This window comes from Pseudonaja textilis, chromosome 1 (genome assembly GCF_049901715.1).
Source record: "Pseudonaja textilis isolate UNSWEBS1 chromosome 1, rPseTex1.2, whole genome shotgun sequence".
In the NCBI taxonomy this organism is placed as follows: domain Eukaryota; kingdom Metazoa; phylum Chordata; class Lepidosauria; order Squamata; family Elapidae; genus Pseudonaja; species Pseudonaja textilis.
The window spans coordinates 280,024,376-280,045,229 of record NC_141990.1 but is presented as its reverse complement, the minus strand read 5'-3'; the positions used below and the strand labels follow the sequence as shown (position 1 = coordinate 280,045,229).

General features: G+C 37.5%; 2 protein-coding genes across 5 annotated transcripts in view; one reads left to right on the top strand and one right to left on the bottom strand.

Moving 5' to 3' along the window:
* Positions 1-3,725, bottom strand: part of AP4S1 (adaptor related protein complex 4 subunit sigma 1) — a 30,908-nt gene extending 27,183 nt beyond the window's left edge. The window contains exon 1 of the mRNA XM_026710770.2: positions 3,588-3,725. The gene's annotated coding sequence lies outside the window, so the exon portion shown is untranslated. The remainder of the gene's footprint in view (positions 1-3,587) is intronic.
* The window catches only part of STRN3 (striatin 3), a 41,995-nt gene continuing 23,801 nt past the window's right edge, over positions 2,661-20,854 (top strand). For 3 of the 4 annotated variants that reach the window (XM_026710757.2, XM_087921863.1, XM_026710748.2), the window contains exons 1-4: positions 2,784-3,428; positions 17,426-17,529; positions 18,659-18,732; positions 20,702-20,783. In XM_026710757.2, the coding sequence (XP_026566542.1) occupies positions 3,093-3,428; positions 17,426-17,529; positions 18,659-18,732; positions 20,702-20,783 (596 nt within the window). In that variant the 5' untranslated portion in view covers positions 2,784-3,092. Of the gene's footprint in view, positions 3,429-17,425; positions 17,530-18,658; positions 18,733-20,701; positions 20,784-20,854 lie in introns of all 4 variants that reach the window. The other variant, XM_087921864.1, reaches the window with a different exon arrangement.

Sequence of the window (20,854 nt, the reverse complement as noted above, 5' to 3'; positions counted from 1 at the left end):
TTTGTACAACTCAAGGCAATATACATAATACAGGTAGCCCTCGACTTACACCACCTCATGTAATGACCATTCTGAGTTACAACATTGAAAAAAGTGACTTATGACAGTTTTTTCAAACAATCGTTGTGGCATCCCCATAGTCATGTGATCCAAATTCAGATGCTTGGCTACTGACTCACATTTATGACCTTTGCAGTGTCCTGAGGGCATGTGATCCCCTTTTGTGGCCTTCGGGGCAAGCAAAGTCAATAGGGAAGCCAGATTCATTAAGCAGCCATGTTACTGATTTAACAACTGCAGTGATTCACTTAACAACTGTGGCAAAAAAGGTTGTAAAATGGGGCAAATTTACTTAACTAATGTCTCCCTTAGGAACAAAAATGTTGGGCTCAATTGTGGTTGTAAGTTGAGGACTACCTCTACCCCCTCCTCCTATTTTTCCCACAACTGTATATATGTAGTTGGGCTCAGAAGGAGTGTCTCATTCAAATCATCCTCCTGGCTTCTGTGCCTACGAAAGAAACAGAGCTCACTTTTCCAGTTTCTAGATCTGTATCCTTCCCTTTTTTTTCCAGAAGTTCAAGATAGTATAAGTACTCTCTCCTCTTTGTAACAAATGAGGAAATTTTTAAAACTGGTAGGACTTCTCTGTTGCTGCACCTGTCCTTTGAACACCCTTGACTATAAAATCCAGATGGTCCCAAACCAAACCTGTTAGACTTCCATAAGACTGTGAAGATCTGACTTTTCATTGGTGTTAGTGCTAGAATATTAATGGAGCCCAATATGTGTTTTTTGGCACTGTGCATTCTTGTGAGGACCCTTGATTATTGTATTATCATCATTATCATTATTTTTAATTGAATTTTGTTTCATTTTATATTGATTTTATTTCTAAAAAATGAACTGTATCGGCCACCCAAAACTACTAGTATAAAATAGGCAACCATATAAATTATCTAAATAAACACATAAATGTTGTGCTGAGAAGTGAATGATCCACTCCCATGGCTTCCAATGCTGAGAGGGACCATCCCAAGTATCTTCTGTGATGACCCGAGGCGTGACAGTCAAATAAGCAAGAAGAATCCCTTTATTATCTCCAACTTTGCCCCCAATGTCCAGGTTACCTTCGGTCAGAGAAAAACTCCCCAGGAACAGTTTTTAAGTGGAGGAAATTCAGTCCAAAAACAAAGTACATACAAACTGTAACTAAAAATCCAAAGAAACCATGCTGCAGTAATTAACTTGACAGGGCAGGATAAGGAATTGCAGATGCAAAATCACAACAAAACACACACAGTTGGGAAGACGCCAGGACAGATAAGCCTTGATGAAACCAGATATGCTTTGCTCTCAACAACTTGCTGTGTGCAGCTTCCCCTTTTTAAACACTGTGTTCCCAGCTACAGCTAATGAAGGGAATCAGGGCCCTTTCCTCCCCCGTTAGCCATGCAATTCACATTAGTCCCTTCTCCGCTCCTCCCTGCGTGCTCTAGGATGAAGAGGTGGTGGGCCTGGGTCTTCTTCTGAATTCCCTTTCCCTTGCTCTATCTCTCCGCTACTCTCCCCAGCCAGACTTTGCCCTTCCCCAGTTTCTTCCACAGTCAAGGGAGCCACATTCCCACTCCCTGTCAGCTGCTTGGCCTCCCCCTCCAATACAGATTCTGAAAGGGGCATGACACTTCAGTCTTAATCCAACAACTTAACGACTAAAGTTTAATTAAATTTATATCTACTAACATTCCAGTCATTTTTACTGAATTCATTAAGCCCGAATTCATTCATTACTGAATTTGCAGTTTAAATTCACCAGGACTGAGTAACTTTGCACCTCAGTTTAACAGTACTGTAGCAGAATATGACAATGAATCTAAATGACAAAAAAAGTTAATTCAGATTTCACCTCTACCATTAATTAATTATGCGACCTTTCACACAAATGTCTCTTAATGCAGCCAATTACAATACAGGTAGTCCCTGACTTACAACAGTTCTTTTAGTGAACATTCAACAGTACTGAAAAAAGTACTGAAAAAAGTGACTTATGGCCATTTTCAACTTATGACTACTGTAGCATCTCTATAGTCACTTGATTTACATTTGGATACTTGACACCTGGGTCATATTTATGATGGCTGCAGTGTCCTGGAGTCATGTGATCCTTTTGCAACCTTCTGATAAGCAAAGACAATGGGAAGCCAGATTCACTTAATAATCTTGTTACTAATTTAACAACTTCAGTCGTTCACTTAACAAATGGGGCAAGAAAAGTTGTAAAATGGGGCAAAACTCATTTAAGGACATCAATTTTGGCCTCAATTGTGGTCAAAAGTTGAGGACTACCCTGTACCATATGGGAGATAACTATCAAACTAATATTCTTGAAAGGGCTATAAATCAAATTAAGGTAATATATCATTATTAAATATGCCTAGGATTTTATACAAGAAAACCCACCCATCCACATCTCCTTAACTGTAACCCTCTGCTTCTCCTCTACGCGCGTTTGAAAAAGGGATTTCTATGCCCTGCCTCAAAAGAGTCATTGTACAAATAAGTCAAGCAGCAGCTAAAGAAGAAGGCGCGCGGCGTTTAGAGAGCGGAAGCCCTCCTGGTTTTCCTTCTGAATATGTTGCTATCCGAGAAAAGTCAAGTGAGAGATTGCGAGTGAAGGAAGGAAACGCAGAATATAAATCAGAAGCCACCAAAAAAGCGCAGGAAACCTCCTCCGTCTCCTAGCCCAGGACGTTTTTTGAGACACGAGCGCATGCGCAGAGTAAGGCGGCGGCGAGGGGGGGCAGAGTAAGGCGGTTGCTGTTACCCAGCATGCTCGGCGTACCCCCCTCCCTCCCCTTGGGTGGGTGAGTGAATCTGGCCGGTGGATGATGGAGCGGAGGCTGTAATGGCGGCCGGCGGCAACCGTGATAGATGCGGCTCGGGTACAGCTGGACTTTGACACCCGGGTGCTCCTCTACGCCGCTGGGACTTCCTCCCTGGGCCGGACACTCCCCCCTCCCCGAGAGCACCGCTGAGGATTCGGCCGGACACACTAGGCGGGAAGAGGAAGAGGGGAGGACTCCTCACAGACAATGGACGAACATCCCGGCGCCGGAGGAGGGATCATGGCGGGGGCTACCCCGCGACCTCAACAGCAGCCGCTGCCGCCCATCGGAGGCAACGTTAATTCCCAGCTGCTGAACCAGGGCTGCGCGGGGTCTAACAGCGGCGGTGGCGGGAGTCTGCCGTCCCAGCAGCAGTCTCAAGGTCCGGCGGCGGTTCAGGAAGCGGCGGGGCCCGGGAGCGGATCGGAGCTGTCCCGGCCCCAGCATTACACTATCCCGGGAATCCTGCACTACATCCAGCACGAGTGGGCCCGCTTCGAGATGGAGCGCGCTCACTGGGAGGTGGAAAGAGCCGAGCTTCAGGTAAGATGAAGCCGGGTTGCGGGCAGGCGAGAGGGACACAATGAGAGAGAGAGAGAGAGAGAGAGAGACGGGCTGAGTTGAGCCCGGCCCGGCTCTAAGGCTGACGGCGGGGACTTTGCCGACGATGCGGGGAAAAGGTGGGCGCGGAGGAGAAGGTACCTGCGTGTGGTGGGTCCGGCGAGGCGTGGCGTGGCGCGGCGGGCGTCACTCGGCACGTCCCCCTCGGTGCTCTTCGGGTTGGGCTGCTTTCCCCGGGGCAGCCATTTTGGTTTCTAGCATGGCGCCCGCCTGGCTCGGGCCTGTCAAGAGAGTTGGGAGAGGAGGAGGGCTCCCCTCTCCTCCTCGACCGCCTCGACCGGTCGGTCCCAGATATGAACCCCCTGCCTCTGCCAGCGTGGGACCTTCGCCTTGACAGTTATTCTCGCGCTGAGTCCGTCCCGGTGTTATTGCCGGAACTGCAGGAATGTCGAAGCCGGCTGGGCACCTCAGGGAGTTTCGCGGCCTAAGAAAAACCCAAGAGTCATTCATACACACACACACACACACATATATGTATGAATATATATATTATATACATATAAGACAGGACCAAATATGAGTGTGAGCCGGATCGTTGCGTGTGTGTGTGCTTATGTATGTATATATATACACACACAACGACTCGGGTCACACTCCTATTTACAGCCTTGTCTTGGGAACGTAGATCACGCACGGACCCCTACTCTTTTTTTCAGTCCCTTCATTCTTAATTCAAAACACCCCCGAAAGAGATGGAGATGAAGGCATGGGTGACGTTAACAGATTATCTGTTTAATCCTCTGCACCCATTATGTGATTTCAGTGACCAGTATTTACACAACGTAGGCTGCTTACAGTATGTTATAATTGTAGCAAACACAATCATGCTTTTATCAATGAACCAAAATTGGGGATTTTGTATACCTGGTTTTACTGCATTCTAGTGACATGACTAGGCATTTTGATTAAGTGAGTGAATGTAAAGAGGTTATTAACGTTAAAACGTATTTCAAAATAAACAGGGTAATTGACATTTTAGACTTGCTCAGTACTAACATATCCTCATGTTAAATTTAGACGTGTCACGATCCATAATGATGATTGTGAGAAATAGTGCTATCAAGTACTGAGTTAAAAGCAAAAGAGATGTGAGGTATGTGGTTAGTCCTGAGAAAAAAGTGTTGCAATGTAGATAGATGCAACTCTTTGAAAGTAGGTGTCCTGACTTGTTTAAAGTTATGCAGTCTTTTACTTTCAATTTTTCATTTTAAGAGAAAAGGGGCAAATAATAGCTATTGACCGTACAGAATTCTTATGAGGGCAAATGCTGAATTTTGCAAAGTGAATGCTGCTAAAAAGCATAATCAAAGAGTTTATGCAACAGCACTTAGGGTGGTATGCTGCATAAATCTGAACAATTCTTTTGGCAGATTTATTTATTTACAACAGCTTGCATGCAGCTCAGTTCCAAATTGCTTTGAGCAGCTTACATCAGGCAACAACAACATTACAAACAAAATTATAATAATTTAAACAGCAAATATCCTGTAACTTCAGCATTGGGGGGGGGAGGATGTTATCAATCCTCATTGTCCTTGAATGCTATTTTCGGAAGCCTGACAAGGAAAGGATGATCAAGATATCCAGGGAAAAGTTATTCCACAGAAGAGGGACCATCATTGAAAAGGCTTCATCACAAGGCCTCGAAAATGCTATTCCCTGAGAGAAGGAATCCTAACAGGCTTTCTTTTTCCATTCTAATTAAATAGGCAGACGCAGCCCAGCTATTACTGGACAAACCAATTCAGCCTAGAGCAAAGGTAGCAAGGTTCTGAGTCATGAAGGTTTATATGACAATCAGCACCTGAATCACACCTGGAAATATACTGGCAACCATAATAGTAATGTAGTGTCACATGGACAAATTTGGGTATGCTTGTAACTACTGGATCACTATGTGCTATACCAGTTGAAGCTTCCATATGTTTTTCAAGGGCAGCCCCATGTAGAGTGAAGTTCAGAAGTCCAGCCACAGGGTGACTAGAGCATAAGTAATCCTGATCATTGCCTGTTCTCCATGAATGGTCAAAGTTATTGACATTGTACACCAGATGTAATTGTATGAAGATCCTCCTGATCACAAGCTCCATGTGCTGTTCAATAAGAAGTTATGAGATCAGGAGGACCACCAAATCTATTATTTAAGAAAGGATCCCATTTTTTTTGTGGGCTTCGATGACCATGTATGACTTAGATCAAAGAGAAATAGAAAACTTTTTAAAACTTATTAAAAATATTAAGTAATAGACTTTTTATGTGAGGAAAATGGAATCAAATTCCACAAATGAAATAATTTGCTCCTTTTCTTTATCAGCTATCAGGCATAAACATTTGAAACTGGAGTCTTGTCTCTACCTCAGTGTGACTGTGGTGTTCCTTGACAAAATATCTATCACATTGTGTCCAAATGTCCATCAAGAGCTTACACTGGCCCAATGTCTGATTTTTTTCAACATAGACTACCCTGTCCTTGAATGTCTGGTGGACTGGACATTAACATTTGAACTACTATAAGTCCATGTCTTTGCCATACGCTAAATAAATAAATAAATAAATAAATTTGAAACTAGAAATAGAATTTTCAGTTCTAGTGAGTTGGAATTGTAAATGGAGTACAATATCAAGCTCTTCCAGATACTATATTAATCATTCATGCTGTTCAATGTTATTTTGCATGTAAGAGGCTGTGAGTTTCAGGGATATCATATGGTGAAAACATGAGCTGCCCTCAACTCCAAATTTGTTGCTGATTAGTTGCAATTGTAGAAAAATTATGGCACCTTAATTTTTATGGCTATTTTAATTTTTTGTCAACTGATACAGCTGAAGATCCAAAATATTAGTGCCATAGCTTGCTGTAATGTTAGTGGTACTGGCCCCACAATCAGTTGTTTTTGCCAGGCTCTCGGCAAAACTTTTTTGACCTAGCAGAACACATTACTACTGGAATGCACCTTGGCCAAGCCATACTTTCACAAGCAAATGTAATCAGGGGTTTAGGATTAAGTCCATTCTTACCATTAATATTACAAGACTGAAGCCTGCTTCCAGTCCAAACTTCTTATAACAGCAAGATGTAGCTTTTGTCATCTTGCTTTCTTTAAATTGTTATAGCCTCCAGATTTGATTTTGATGTAGACCTATTTTTACAACCAAACAATAAGTTCGTTCTTGTTATTATAATTTTTATTTAACTAAATATTGGTTTGGTTGAATAGTTTTCACTTCTTTAAGGATTTTTTCCTCCTCAAGATTCATTTTGCATATGCTTGTGTGAAGATTGTTGTATTATTTGTGGTTTACCAGACTAGTAATAGCACTATTACTACAAGTCATTTCAACATTATGCCATTATTATAATAAGCACAGTCTTAAAGAATTGTCAGCATTCATAAAGATTTTGCTTGCTTGGCAGAATTTGTTGTAGGATGGAATAAAACCTCTTATGGCACAGAGTGCCTGTGGTAATATAAATTAGGTTAGAACAATGTGAGGCTGCCTTATTGCTTTAAAATTTTAGTTCAATTACTTAAGGCCAGTCAGATATCAGAAGTGATATAGTAATTGTAATTGTATCAGATCTAATTTGAATTTAAAAACAGGTACTCCTTGAGCTATGGCAATTCCTTCAATGACTGTTCAAAGGTTATGGCAGCACTTTATGGCTGTTGCAGCATCCATGCGGTTATTTGATCAACATTTTGGTACTTGGCACCCTGCCCACACTTAAAACTGTGGGTATGCTTCCAACTCCTTCCACCCTCTGTGTCCCATCTCTGTCCTTTTGATTCTCCTGTCCATCACCCTAGCCATGTTTTTGCTGCTACTGTTACCAAGTTGGTCGCCCTGGCCCTTTGCAAGGCAATTGACGGGCACATGAGGCCTTCTCCCCAAGATTGCATTTTGCGGTTTCCTTGTGAGACCTCTGAAAAAAGGCCTCACATGGTCAACAGCTCCCTCAAAAAGAGCCAGGGTAGGCATGCCTTGTCAGCAGAAGGATCAAGAACATGACCAAGATCAACTGAGGCAGGGTAACAGGGCTGTGGAGTGAAGGGTAGTGGGAATAACTGGGCTTTATGCTGTGTAGATGGGATGGCATGGCATTGCTGGGCTGGCTGTATCTACCACATTGCTGAGCTGAGATGGCTAGGGCTTCCTGGAATGGCTGGGCAGGGGTGCCTGGGGCTTTGCACTGTTGGGCTGGAGTGGAGTGTGCAGGTTTTCTTTACTTTGCTAGGCTGGGGAAGCCATGGCATTACATTGCCGGGCTGCAGCTTTATGCCGTGATATTGGGCTGAGGTCGGGCAATTCTGGCATCATGCTGGATTGTGTCTAGGGCGTCTTGTAATCTCAGAGCTGTGGCATTCCAGGAAGCCTTTGAACTGCAAACAACTGCACAGTTCTGGGGTTGCTCCACAAGGCAGGGTGAAGGGCATCAAAAAGGACAGAAGTAGAGAATATGTGGTTGTGGGGAGTTGAAGGGGAAGCAGTGGAAAAACTGAAGTTTGAGGTGGGTCTTTGCCTAATGGCTAGTGGGATTTGATTAACAGAGGCAACTAGGAATGCTGTGATTACCATCACTAAGTGATACAGTCATGTTATGTCATGTTTTACGACTACATTACTTAGCAATGGAAATTCCAGTCCCAGTTTCCATAGTAAGTCAAGGATTACCTGTAGATTAAGTCATCACATAATAGGAATATTATAATTTATGTCATCTGTTGTATATTGTGAAAGATAGAATTAGAGTTTCAAGTCAAATGTTTTCCAGTAGACTTTGCTACATGGTATAATGTATAATGCCTTCAAATGTTTTGAACTAAGAATTTCTTAATGTCTTATTAGTTGAAGGAGAAAAGTCTATATATAATTTCATTCAAAATTGAATGATGAGCATGTATAGTCACCAAACAGGAAGGAGCACCCAACTTCCCTATTTGGAAAGAGGAACTTTTCTCAAACTGATTAATTAACAAGGTGGAGACTTCCATTACATAAGATTAGATTTAGGATATGTTCCACCTGGTTTGCTGATACCAGGAAAAGTTCATGGTGATATTTTAGGAATGGAGTATTTAGGAATGGAGTATTTAGGAATGGAGTATTGAAGTTGTTGAACTCCTAATGTGAAAAGAGCTGATTCATTTTTTATTATTTTTGAGCTAAACATTATACAAATTTTGACTGAAAAAAGAACGGAAATTCTAGTTGCCATTTATATACGTTATATTTTTGTGAATTACAAATATTAATTAAAAGATATAGATGTATACAACAGTATTACAGGATGCACTTCCAAACAAATAAGCATACTCCTCTCTCCCCAAAAGGGAAGAAAATCCTTGGAAACTTTGCAGTTTAAAGATTGATAAACAATACATACAACAACCCATTGCTGGAAATCCGTTGTAGATTTCTTTTTAGTGTTCTTTTGATTACTTCCCATGCTCCATAAGTTCCTCATTCCTAATAGATTCAGTATACAGGTAGTCCTTGACTTGCAATAGTTCATTTAGTGACTGTTCAAAGTTACCATGACACTGTAAAAAGTGACTTTTAACTATTTTTCACACTTACAATTGTTGCAGCAACCCCATGGTCACATGATCAAAATTTTGGGCTCAATTGTGGTTGTAAGTCAAGGAATACCTGTACTGGAAATTTAGCCAAGGATGTGTGTGTGTGTGTGTGTGTGTGTGTGTACACACGTGTATTCAGAACATTTCATGGCTAGTCTTGGGGATCAGTTTAATAGGATGCCAAACCTATTTGATCTCCAATACTTTTATAAATACAAATACTATGCTGTTTCATCTCCAATAACAATGCTTATTAAATGTTCTCTGACCATTTTGTTGGTGATGAATTAACCTCATTTGATAATAACTGAAAGCTAATTTGATATTGTTTAATGTAATCCACTATTGATTTACCAGAATGGGACATACAAACTTCGTGTTTAATTTCATCAGTTTCCTGTAAAAGAAGGGTTAATGCTTAGATACTACAGTATATGAAAACACTATAAATTATATTATGACTGCCTATATTTGCATCTGTTATATGCAGGCAATATTCATTATTTTTGGTTATAGTAAATAGCTATACTATGGCCTTTAGCTGACTTTAAAAAAGAAAAAATATAATAATAGGTAACTTATAGGAGTAGGAATCCATTTTTCTTTGAACAGTGTTTATTAGCCTGTTTATTGGCCTCATATCCTAAATCATGGTATGAGCTGCCTCCTTTCTTTCCTAGCTGCATGTATTCAGTCACTGGTTTTGGGAGATTTCCATTTTATCATGAAGTTACTGGTTTATAAAGTTATTGTATGTTTTTATTTTGTCTCCTAGAGCAGGGGTCCACAACCCCAGGCCACAGCTTGGTGAAACTGAGCCTTGGGAGAGATGGGCAAGTGTGAGCAAAACTTCATATGCAAGCACAGACGCCCTCCACTTAAGTGTCCTCTGCTCACGCAAATGGAGCTTCGCATATAAGTGCTTCCCACTCACGCAAGTTGAGTTTTAATTAGCGAGTATACTCCCCTCACTTGCGAAGTTCTATTCTCACACAAATGGAGCTTTGTGCGTGGCTGCCACTCTCATGCCCCCCCCCCCCCAGGATGGGCCACCAAGCTGGAAAGGTTGGGTAAAGATTCTAGGGGCACTTGTGCAAATCAGTGGTCTGAGAAATCAGAATGTGCTACATGATGTTTACATTGGGAATATGCAGATAGAGCTTTTTTTTCCCCCAGAACATTTTGTTTTCCTTCGGTAGTCTAGTTCAAGTATTTAAGAAATGGTACTGTGATTGATTGGTTGGTTGGTTGATTGATTGATTATGTGCCATCAAGTTATTGTCAGCTCTTACCAACCGTACTAGACAACCCATGACCCATTGAGTCATCATTCAATTGCTTCACTGTTTTTATATAGTGAAAATTTTAGAAATTTTATATAGCTGAGCAAATCCACAGAATGATGAAGGAAGGGCAAAAAAGCAGCAGGAGTGGGAATAATTTCCAACTTTCTGCCGCTTTCCCCATTTACTTTATGGGAAGCTTTCAGGGAGAATATCAATACAGAAGCTGGGAGGGAAGCTTGCAACTTGCTTAAGTAAGTCTCCTATTGATGCACCCTCCCCAGTCCCTCTGCAATCAGTCACACAACCCTGCTCATCCTCCCTGACCTGTGCAACACCTTGCATAGCCCCTATAGCTCCCACTGTAACTATACACCCCTTTCATGACCCACACCCTTCCACATGCTACCCAGCCTGTGTTGCATTGTCACACGCCCTCCATAATCCCTGCTGCATATCTTGGGCACCCTGATTTATTTGCATCATGCCTGTGTTGCACATCACCTCAGTCCCTCCCTGACACAGCAGCAGACTGTCCCATTTCACCTAATTAAAGGTTACAAACAGACATGAGAGTTTTAGTGTGTGTGTGTGTAGGGACGAAGGGAGGGAGAAATAGATAAAAGATTTTTTCCATGAATGGTACATGTGTTTCCCTAGTTATAATATTTGGAAATAGTTCGTGATGCTTTTGTGTTTTGGACCAATACCACTATCACTATTTCACAAAAACATCATTTGATCTTGATTAGTGGGAAACAGGGTGGATAAAAATTGATGATTAAAAAAAATAAATTAAAAAAAATAGATTTTTTATTTAAATCAGATTTTTAATTTTTTTTATCAAATTTATTTTAATAAAATGCTTTTGGAGTAAAAATCTATCTAAAGAGAGTTTTCTATTTAAGATACATTAATAATTTAGTTTATTCAGCATGAAATGGAGCTTAGTTATGTAGCATAAGGCTGTATATTTACATTTTTGGTAAACTCATTCAATGAATGCAAGCTAAATAGGAAACCTTCATTTTGTTTGCAAATAATAATATTAAAGATTCTAACTATCAGCAAAAATGAGTCCTTACATTTAAAGAGCACTTGTCATTTCAGATCCATCATGGCAGCGTGAATGGGACTGTTGGTGAGTCAACAGCAGATCCGAGGAAGAGCCTCTGTGGAACAGACGTGACAGTTGCTCTTTAAAAATTATGATTTAAATCCACCCTGGTGGGAAAAGAATATTGTAGAGATGAACCACTCCATTTTGCACATAACTCATTTCCACCAGGATTGGAAACAATTAGGAAATTCTAGGACTAGACTAAGTTAAGAAATCTAAAACCTACTCAGAAGAAGGAAATTGCAAGTTCCCTGTTGTTGCCATTAAAACAACACAAATTGAGCTTGATCTAAAGAAGGAAGCAAAAACATTGCTAACTATTGATTTTAGGAATGTAATTGAACTTCTGAGCAAAGTAGAGTTAAAATAGTATTGCTGATAATTGATATTGTATAAGCATTTTTGTTATTAAATAATCCAGTATGAGGATTCTGGCTGGCACTGAGTGTTAAATAATGCTATAATTCTGTAGTAACCTGTGATTTAGTTTGGAGTAAATCTGCATAACTGTTGTTTTTGATTTTAAAAATTGGATGGAAGGGCTAATAAAATCTTTTAACTCATACATTTTATGTAATATCTTCCACAGATATCTTCATTAAACAGTAAACCCTCAGTTTAGCATACTAAGTTGGATCTTAAAATTAGCTTCCATTAGACTTGAATGTCTGTTAAGTATAGTAGCAAGGAAGGATTTTATGCAGATGTAATGCCATTTAATTCAGGGGTCCCCAATAACTGTGCCACAGCCTGTTCAGAATTGCATGAGCGGCAGGCGAGTATGCAAGCACACACAATTCCACTTGTGCAAATGTGCTAGCCCACTGCTTGCGTGGAACTGCCCCCCTCTCCAAGTCAGAAACGTTTGGGACCACTGATTTAACTCATGTATAAAAAGATTTTAGATTTTGTAAGTGGTATCTAAAGTCTGATGAAACCAAGTTTTGGTTTAGGAGATTGTTCAGGGAGATTTCTTCCATCATGAACCTGCTACATGTTTCAAAAGTATATTCTAGAGTGTCAGAAGATATTCTCAAGTCAAATTTTAGGCTTTATAGGAGGTTACAGGAGAAAGTGGAATTGCGTTTTTCATTAGAGGAAACCATTCCTACAAGAATCCAGCTAAAATAATTTAAGACAGAAGTTCTTTTAGCCATTTTTATATTGCTCATGGCCATCATTTAATTTGTAAGCAAAGTTGCTTGTCAAAAAGCTTCTCTACTAGTATCTTTAAATCCTCACTTTTTATGTTAAATATACAGTACATTTATTGAAATTGATCAAAATTCAATGGGGTTTTATTTGGCAATTTCTATCCCATTATTTTAGCATCTTTACACCACCAAAGGAATGCACATATACATTGTTTAAGATTTTCTCTCTGCATAATTATTTATGAGTAGGATTGGAGTTGAAAGTAAAAAAAATGGGCAAAGAGATGCAAAGGCCTCACTTCTCAACACTGTGGATATATTTACAGTATATTTAAAAATTAACTGCTTCTTGGGTTGGATATTTGTCTATGGATATACAGTAATGAGGCTTCTGTCTTTTCCCTATTCAGTTAACCTCTTCCATTTGCCTCATCTTTATTCAATTTTCCCTTTTAACCCATTGCAACTATTTCCCTCCCATTTTTGTTGATGGGGAAGGTGGGAGGAAAATACAGAGTATGAAAGATAAGGATCAATTATTTTTTATGCAGAGTATATTCTACAGGTAATTAATTTTAAGTAATTATTACATCAATTCATCAAGCACTCAAAATTCTTTATTATAGTAATCAGACATAATTCAGTGACAATAGTACAGGATGAGGTAGGAAGTGGGATAATGGTAGACAAACAAAACGAGAAAAAGAAGGAAAAGTTTAAAAAAAAACAGGTAAGAAATGGAATCATATTTATATACCTGTATTTCTTTGTCCTGACCTACATCTCTTTTGGTGATGGGACATGAGGGAATGTGGTTTCTAGTATACATTATGCATTCATACACACACACTTTTTAAATAAACTTTTCCTCCCTTTGTCTTGACTCCTGGTGATTGTCTAAAGAAGCCCTTGCTATTTTCTTGGTGACACTTTTCAAAATTGGTTTGCCATTGCACTCTCTGCTATGGCAGAGAGAGTGACTGTCTCAAAGTTATCCAGTTGGCTTTGTATTTAGTATTCATAATTTCCTGGTTTTTAGCTTGATGTCTTTAATTGCTACACAGAAGTAGTGTCATTTTTAAAATATGCATACATATATATAAATACAGGCCAAATTGGCAAAAGAAAGCTCAGGACCACATTGGTTGGAAACATGCGGAAGAGGCCTTCATCCTGCAGTGAATAGACAGTGGCTAAAATGATGGTGATGATATATAAATGCATTGTGTGGATAAATTTATTGCAGAAGGGGCAATCTATATGATTTTTATCTTGTGATAAAGTGGAATTAATGGGTGCAGGTACAAGAAGCAAGGCATTAATAGGATTTGGGTTGGATATATCATATTCTGTCTTTAGGCATAGATACAGTATTAAAATTTCAAGATGCACAAAAATTCAGAAGGGTTTGGGTTTTGTTTTTTTTACAAAGCTATGATAAAATTAAATGCAGAAAAAAGCTTCAATTATTAAACATAGGAAGTAATAAAATAACTACAGAGATAACAAAAACTACATTTTTCATACAATAACAAAATATAAGTACAGTATACTGCTAGTATATCACGTTTCATGAGTATTCATTAAGAAATTCATAAACATCACAATTTTTAATATTTACACATTCATGTATACATAATTATAGAGCTTTGACACCATATCTTATTGTAAATATTTCAAAATATTTAATAAATATCCAAGATTGTGCTGCAGCACCCTCTAGTGTTTATTGAACTCATGATCCATATCCCTAATTAAGAGAATATGGGTTGTTGGAAAAAGGAAAATTTTCTCAAAAGTAAGTATTCTAGATCATTCAAAAACTTCTTGATGTCCTTACTGAGTATGTTTATTTTAAATTGTGTTTTTAATTAAACTGATGAAATATGCGTTAATTTGAATGTTAGAACTGAATAATTTCATTTTAAATGTAATGATCTCACACTGAAATTAACTTGATTATTAAGAATACTAACATGACTTCATATAAATGGTATACTAAAAGCTAGGCATTATAGATACTTTTATATAAATTATATTAAATGTTCAAATTTGTTGCCATTTGCATATAAATACTTCCTTATGGGTAGTCTTTGACTAACAACCATTTGTTAAATTACTGTTCAAAGTTACAACAGAGCTGAAAAAAATGACTGGTCCTTGCACTTAATGGCTGACTCACTGTCCCACAATTCACTATGGTACAAAACTTGTTATGTACATCTTATGATAGAGATGTAAACAGAATCTCCCACATGTATATATTTACATATAATCTTATATCCTTTTACAGTCTTAACTACATACATAGTCTTTCTTCAGCACTGCAATATGCATCTTGCACCAGTCAGATGGACACCTGTACAACATAGATTTTCCTCATACATATTTTCCTCATACGCATATGTACAGTCTTTCCACATACAGACATTGAGTAATATTGTTTAAAGACCTTTTTCTTTTTAAATAGATATTTAAAAACATAGTAATGAGAAAGAGCAAAAACTGTAACTCAAATATTATCAAGCTCTATAGAAGTAGGATTTTTAAAGTAACATTAGTGCTGCATATAAAAGTGATATATCAATTTAACATTTCAAAACCATTGTTGAAATAAAGCCAGTATTCAATACTTAACAAAGACAGCCAGATCATCTAGCAAAAGAATCATCTAGCAAAATGGACACTTAACACAAGGTTCTGTATAATCTAAAAAATGAAACAAGCAGTATCTAATAATTTAAAGATTTTTAAAAAACAGATACCGTAAGAGTCTATATGCAGAATTATAATCTGTAATTCCAAATTTGGTTTCCTAATGAATTAAATTCTCTATCAAACTTATTTTTCAATTTAGGAGGTTACTTTTTAATATTAAAGCATATTCTCTTTTACTTCCCAAAAAATTAATTTGAAAATCATGATTTAGTTATTGTTGCCAACATAAGCTGGAATAATTTCAACCTTCCCTGAAAAGAGAGAGGAGCAATTGTATGGAGAAGAAAAGTTATTTTCAGCTATTTCCCTTCAACTTAAGAGAACAAATGGGTCTTGCTTATAAGGAGTCTGTCTGGGATCACAGTAGGGACCTGGCAGGAAGAAGGTCATGGCTCAAAGGGTCTGATTATTGTGGGTGTGCTTAGGAAGACTGGCAGGAGCCTTTGACTCTAAGCTCAATAGTACTGTTTTTATTATGAATTAAACTAAGTTTTAATATTATTTAATGGTTTCTTTTGTTTTTATTGATTTAAAATATTTTAATATTTGGATTGTAATATATTTTTGAATTGTAATTACAAAAATAATTCTGCCTCACTATACTTTTCTTTTGCAGTTCAGTGTATATTTCCACAGTGACTTTTTTCACCATTGTTTATTAATGTAAAATTTAAAGGGAAGAGAACTGTGGGTTTTGCTGGTATTTTTGTTCTGCTCTTAAGCTAGATAAGTATAGATAATGGCTAGACCTAGACTGCGGAAGCCCAGATTCAAGCTCTTGCTGGACCATAGAATCTGCTGCATGACTTTGGACTAAGCATTCTCTCATTGACTAGCCTATATTGCACGCTGCTGTGGGGATAATATAAAGGGAGAGGAGGCCCCATTTATGTCATCTTGAGCTCTAAATAAATGGGACATAATCTAATACAATAAATTTTTAAAAATGTAGCTGTGTTAATTGAGTATTCGAATTAAATTGGTGGGAAACTATTTTTTTCTTTTTCATATTCTCTTGTAAATACTTCTGATACGTCCTTCAGAAAGCTTGAGTCTCTGTGAAAAACTCTGAAATATATATAGAAACAATAAGAAGAGAATTAGGAAATTTTCAGTTACACAAGTGAAAGTTCAATACTGTAATATAATTTTAGAAGTCACCTTCTTTTACTGTTTATAGTGATTAAAAGAAATAAGCAGACAACTGGGAATCTGAATGCTAAAATCAAAAATATTCCTGCTCCTGAATGCTGTTGTTTTCAAACCTATAGTTCTTAATATAATATCAATTTCATTACATTGTTTAGCTGCATTTATACTGAATGTCTAAGTAAGAAAACACATTTATTTCCAGACTACTCAGAACACACGAACAACCCTTCACAAGTGATTTTTCACAAGATTTAATAAGTGATTTTTTTGTGGGATATTAGAGATGAAGGGATGAAAATGCTTTTATTGTTACAAGTGATGTTATGTTTTGTACTTTTCAGCCAAAGCAATTGAGCAAATTTTATTGGTTGACATGTTTCTTAAAACTTCAACTGATAATGAAATTTCACCAATGCGTTTGTTACTGTACTAACAGTGCTTCTTTGAAGTTCGTTTCTGTGTAATTACAATGTGGCATTTATTTGTATCTGGAATCTTTCTGATTCCAGTTCATTAAATGTCATAGGATTAACAAGAACTGATGTAATGATGAATAAAGCATATTGAGTTTCTTGAATAGAGAGTTTCCCTGAGTTTTCCTGTGAGGATTGTATTGTTCCTGCTTTATTTCTCTTCCTGGACTTATGATTTAAAAATACATATTTGATTTTGAATGCTGTTTTGAACAGGTTTACTGTAAAATAATAATTTATTAGGAACATGGCAGTTAGCTTGGCAAAACAATTTATTTATCGCAAAGCAGTACAATCTATAGATAATTTTCTTTTTGTGGATAATATCCCTGTAAATTCTTCTAGGAGGCATAGAACATAGAATTAAAAGATGTGTTGTATATTGTATAAACATGACTAAAACGAAAGATAATTATGTTACCATTTTGTATTTTCAGGCTCGGATAGCATTTTTGCAAGGCGAGAGAAAGGGTCAAGAAAACTTGAAGAAAGATTTAGTAAGAAGAATAAAAATGTTAGAATATGCATTAAAACAAGAAAGGTATCTATCCCTTGTTTCTCAACTAAGAAGTTTACATAGAATGCTTTCGTATTAATTAACTTGACATTGATAATTGAAGAAAATTGTGGAATTTGAATATTGTTCTGAATAAAAAAGAGTAATTGGAAGTGCTCTTGCTCCAAGATTTGAATTCAGCCTGTTCAAGATAGGGCTAACCCATCAGAAACAACAGATTAATGATTATTTAATTACAAGGTGGAGGCTATGATAAAGAATGAATTTAATGTGCTAGCTATGGCTATTCCTGAACCCGTTAGTTTCCTGCCTTGATTATTGTCTTATTTCAGTGTGCTCCTTGAAAAGTGTTCTGAAGCTCCAGATGATGGGAAATGTGGTAGCTAAGCTACTGATTGGTACAAGATACTAGAACCATAAAATGTATTGCTTTGTCAGTTGCTTTCCAGATACAATTAGAAGGTATTGATGTCATTTTCTATATCCATACTGGCTTTGAGCATAAAATATGAATGGTTTAAGATTGTTATGAACTTGTTTTAATTAGTTAAAGCTCTAACAAGAATTCATATACAGCATTCTATGATTTGGAGATTATTCCCTTATGTTAAACCCTACACAGCTGAAACCCATTGCTGATGCCTATTTACCTTTTTTAATTTAGAAGACAAAATCAATTCAGTTATTTAAAGACTGAACATTGATTTTTGTAAAAAGTAATAACTCATTTATTGTTTTTATTTTAATGTTGGTCAGTATACGAAATGTAATTTTGTGGGTTCTATGTAGGGTACTGTTTGCTTTTTGATGGTAGATTTTTTAAAAAATATACTCAATACACTAGGTACCTGTATACACAAAGGTGATGAACAGGAGACTTGCTAATTAAAACACTATTTGATATTTCCAAGTCTATCAATGACCAAAAGCACTGATCATTTCCTTTAACCATAGGGCCAGTCTCCTGATGAGTGATTTAATTAGCCAAGGTCAAGTAAGCAGATGGTGGTTCACATGTAACATCCACATGCCTGGGATTTTAATTTATAAGACTGCAGAGATTAATGTTTTGACATCTTGGTGTGAATGTTGTAAGAAAAATACAAATCTAAATTTTATTTACTGGTCAATCCACTTATATTTTTCTTTTAAGGGCAAAATATCATAAACTAAAATATGGCACAGAATTGAATCAAGGTGACTTGAAAATGCCAACTTTTGAATCAGGTAAAAAACTATAATTATTGTATTTAGCTCACATTCTTTTGTCCACCTTTTATACCAGAATAAGTTTTTACAATCAATATTGCTTTGTATTGTAAAATTGGGTTTCATTTTACTCACACAAGTTATGTGAACTTTTTCAAGTTTCCGTAGTATTGAACTATTAATGATAAAGGTAATAATTACAGTACCTCTAGATCAGGGTTGTCAGATTCAAGGGCTGGGGGCTAGATCCAGCTCACAGGGTGCTTAGATCTGGCCCGCAGGGTTGCCCTGGAAACAGCAAAGGACCGGCCCACAGTGCCTCTGCCAGCAAAAATAGAGCCTTTGGCCCTCCTGAGCTCCGTTTTTACTGGTAGAAGGTTGCAGGATGGCATCACAGCCAAAAACAGAGCTCAGGAGCCCATTTTGCTGGCAGAGCATTCGAGCCATCACAGGCGCCCCTGGCACAAGTGATGTGGAGCTGGCCACGCCTGCCCTGGTCCCCTGAGGTCGAACACAACCCTGATGCCCTCAATGAAATCGAGTTTGACACCCCTGCTCTAGATATGTCCCAAAGTTTCTTTTTCAAGAGGCTACTAAACTTTCTGGGTGTTTTAAAAGACATTTTGCTTCTCATCCAAGAAGCTTCTTCAGCTCTCTTGGATGAGAAGAGAAGTGTTTTCAAAGAAAAATCAGAAAGTCCAGTTGCCTCTTGAAAAGCACCTCTGGGACAACCATGACCTGGATGACTGAGAATCTCCATAGACCTCTAGATAGTATATTTTCTTAGTCCAACACGTCAAACATATGCTTTTCTATAAATAGGTATAATTGGCAGTGGCAATTTGTGATTTTTGCATTGATCAGATCACTTTTAGAATACTGTGTCTGTCACCACTTTAATGAAGGACAATGACACAGTAAAGCATGTCCAGCTGAGAGCAAACAAATGTAAATGTCTAGAAGGAAAACTTTTGAAGAAAGGTTTGATGCAGTAGCCCTATTTAGACTAAAGAAAAGAATATTGTGGACAAATAGGATGACTCTATTCAAGTATTTGAAGAGCTGTCATGTAGAATATAGGGCAGACATTTTGACTTGTCGTAGAAGACATGATAGGGACAATGCATTTTTAAAAAACCAGTTGGAAATCAGAGTATATTTCTTAAAGGTAAAAAAAATTAGTCATGCAAGAGTTGCATTGTGAGGTTAGAATTTCCTTCATTGTAAATGTTTAAACCAAGATTAAATAGCCATCTGAAATGTTGTAGTAATGAATTCCTACAATTGGCAGGGGAACTGGATATTCTCCAAGATTACTTCCAATCTTTACATTCTGTTTTTTCACTTTCCTTCCCTTTTTTTGTTCAGGTTTTCTTATTTTTTGATATGAGCCATTTATCATATAATATTTAACTGTGAACAAGCCAAAGTTCATGTTATTCCTCAAGAATAGTAATAAAAAAAGTATGAAACAAAACGTAAAATCAGCAAGTTTATTAAAAAGGTGGATTAAGTAAATTAATCAGAAAGCTGATCAAAAGTTGACACACAATTTAAGAAATTAGCAGGTGGCTATGCTTTTCCTTGTCTATGTTACTATCAATTACCGAGAAAACTTTCCATTCTTTAGTCTTATGTAAATATAAATGTTGATGTTCATGAGGAACATATATATCAGGAAACATAGCTTTCCATTCAAGTGGAATATCATATATAACCTGGAATTATAAAGATTACATGTACCTCATAACTTTTCCCTCACTTTTAAACATCTAATAATATGTTAAAAATAAATTGTGGGTGCTCCATAATTGGAGGCTTTTAAGAACAGTCAGGATAGCCATTTGTCTGAAATGGTATCGGGTCTTCTGCTTGAGCAGGGAATGGGTCTAATAACAAAGTTGTTATTTTATTATTCAGATCACTAAGAGTTAGTAATGGCTTGATGGCACATAATTAATCAACTTATTTATTTATTGTGTTACAGAAGAAACCAAAGATACAGAGGTTCCTACAGTGCCTCATAATAGTCAGCTAACTTGGAAACAAGGCAGACAGTTGCTAAGACAGTAAGTATCATATTATATTGGGTTGAAGGTCATTGTACATTGAAGCATAAATATATAGGTTGTTCTGATGT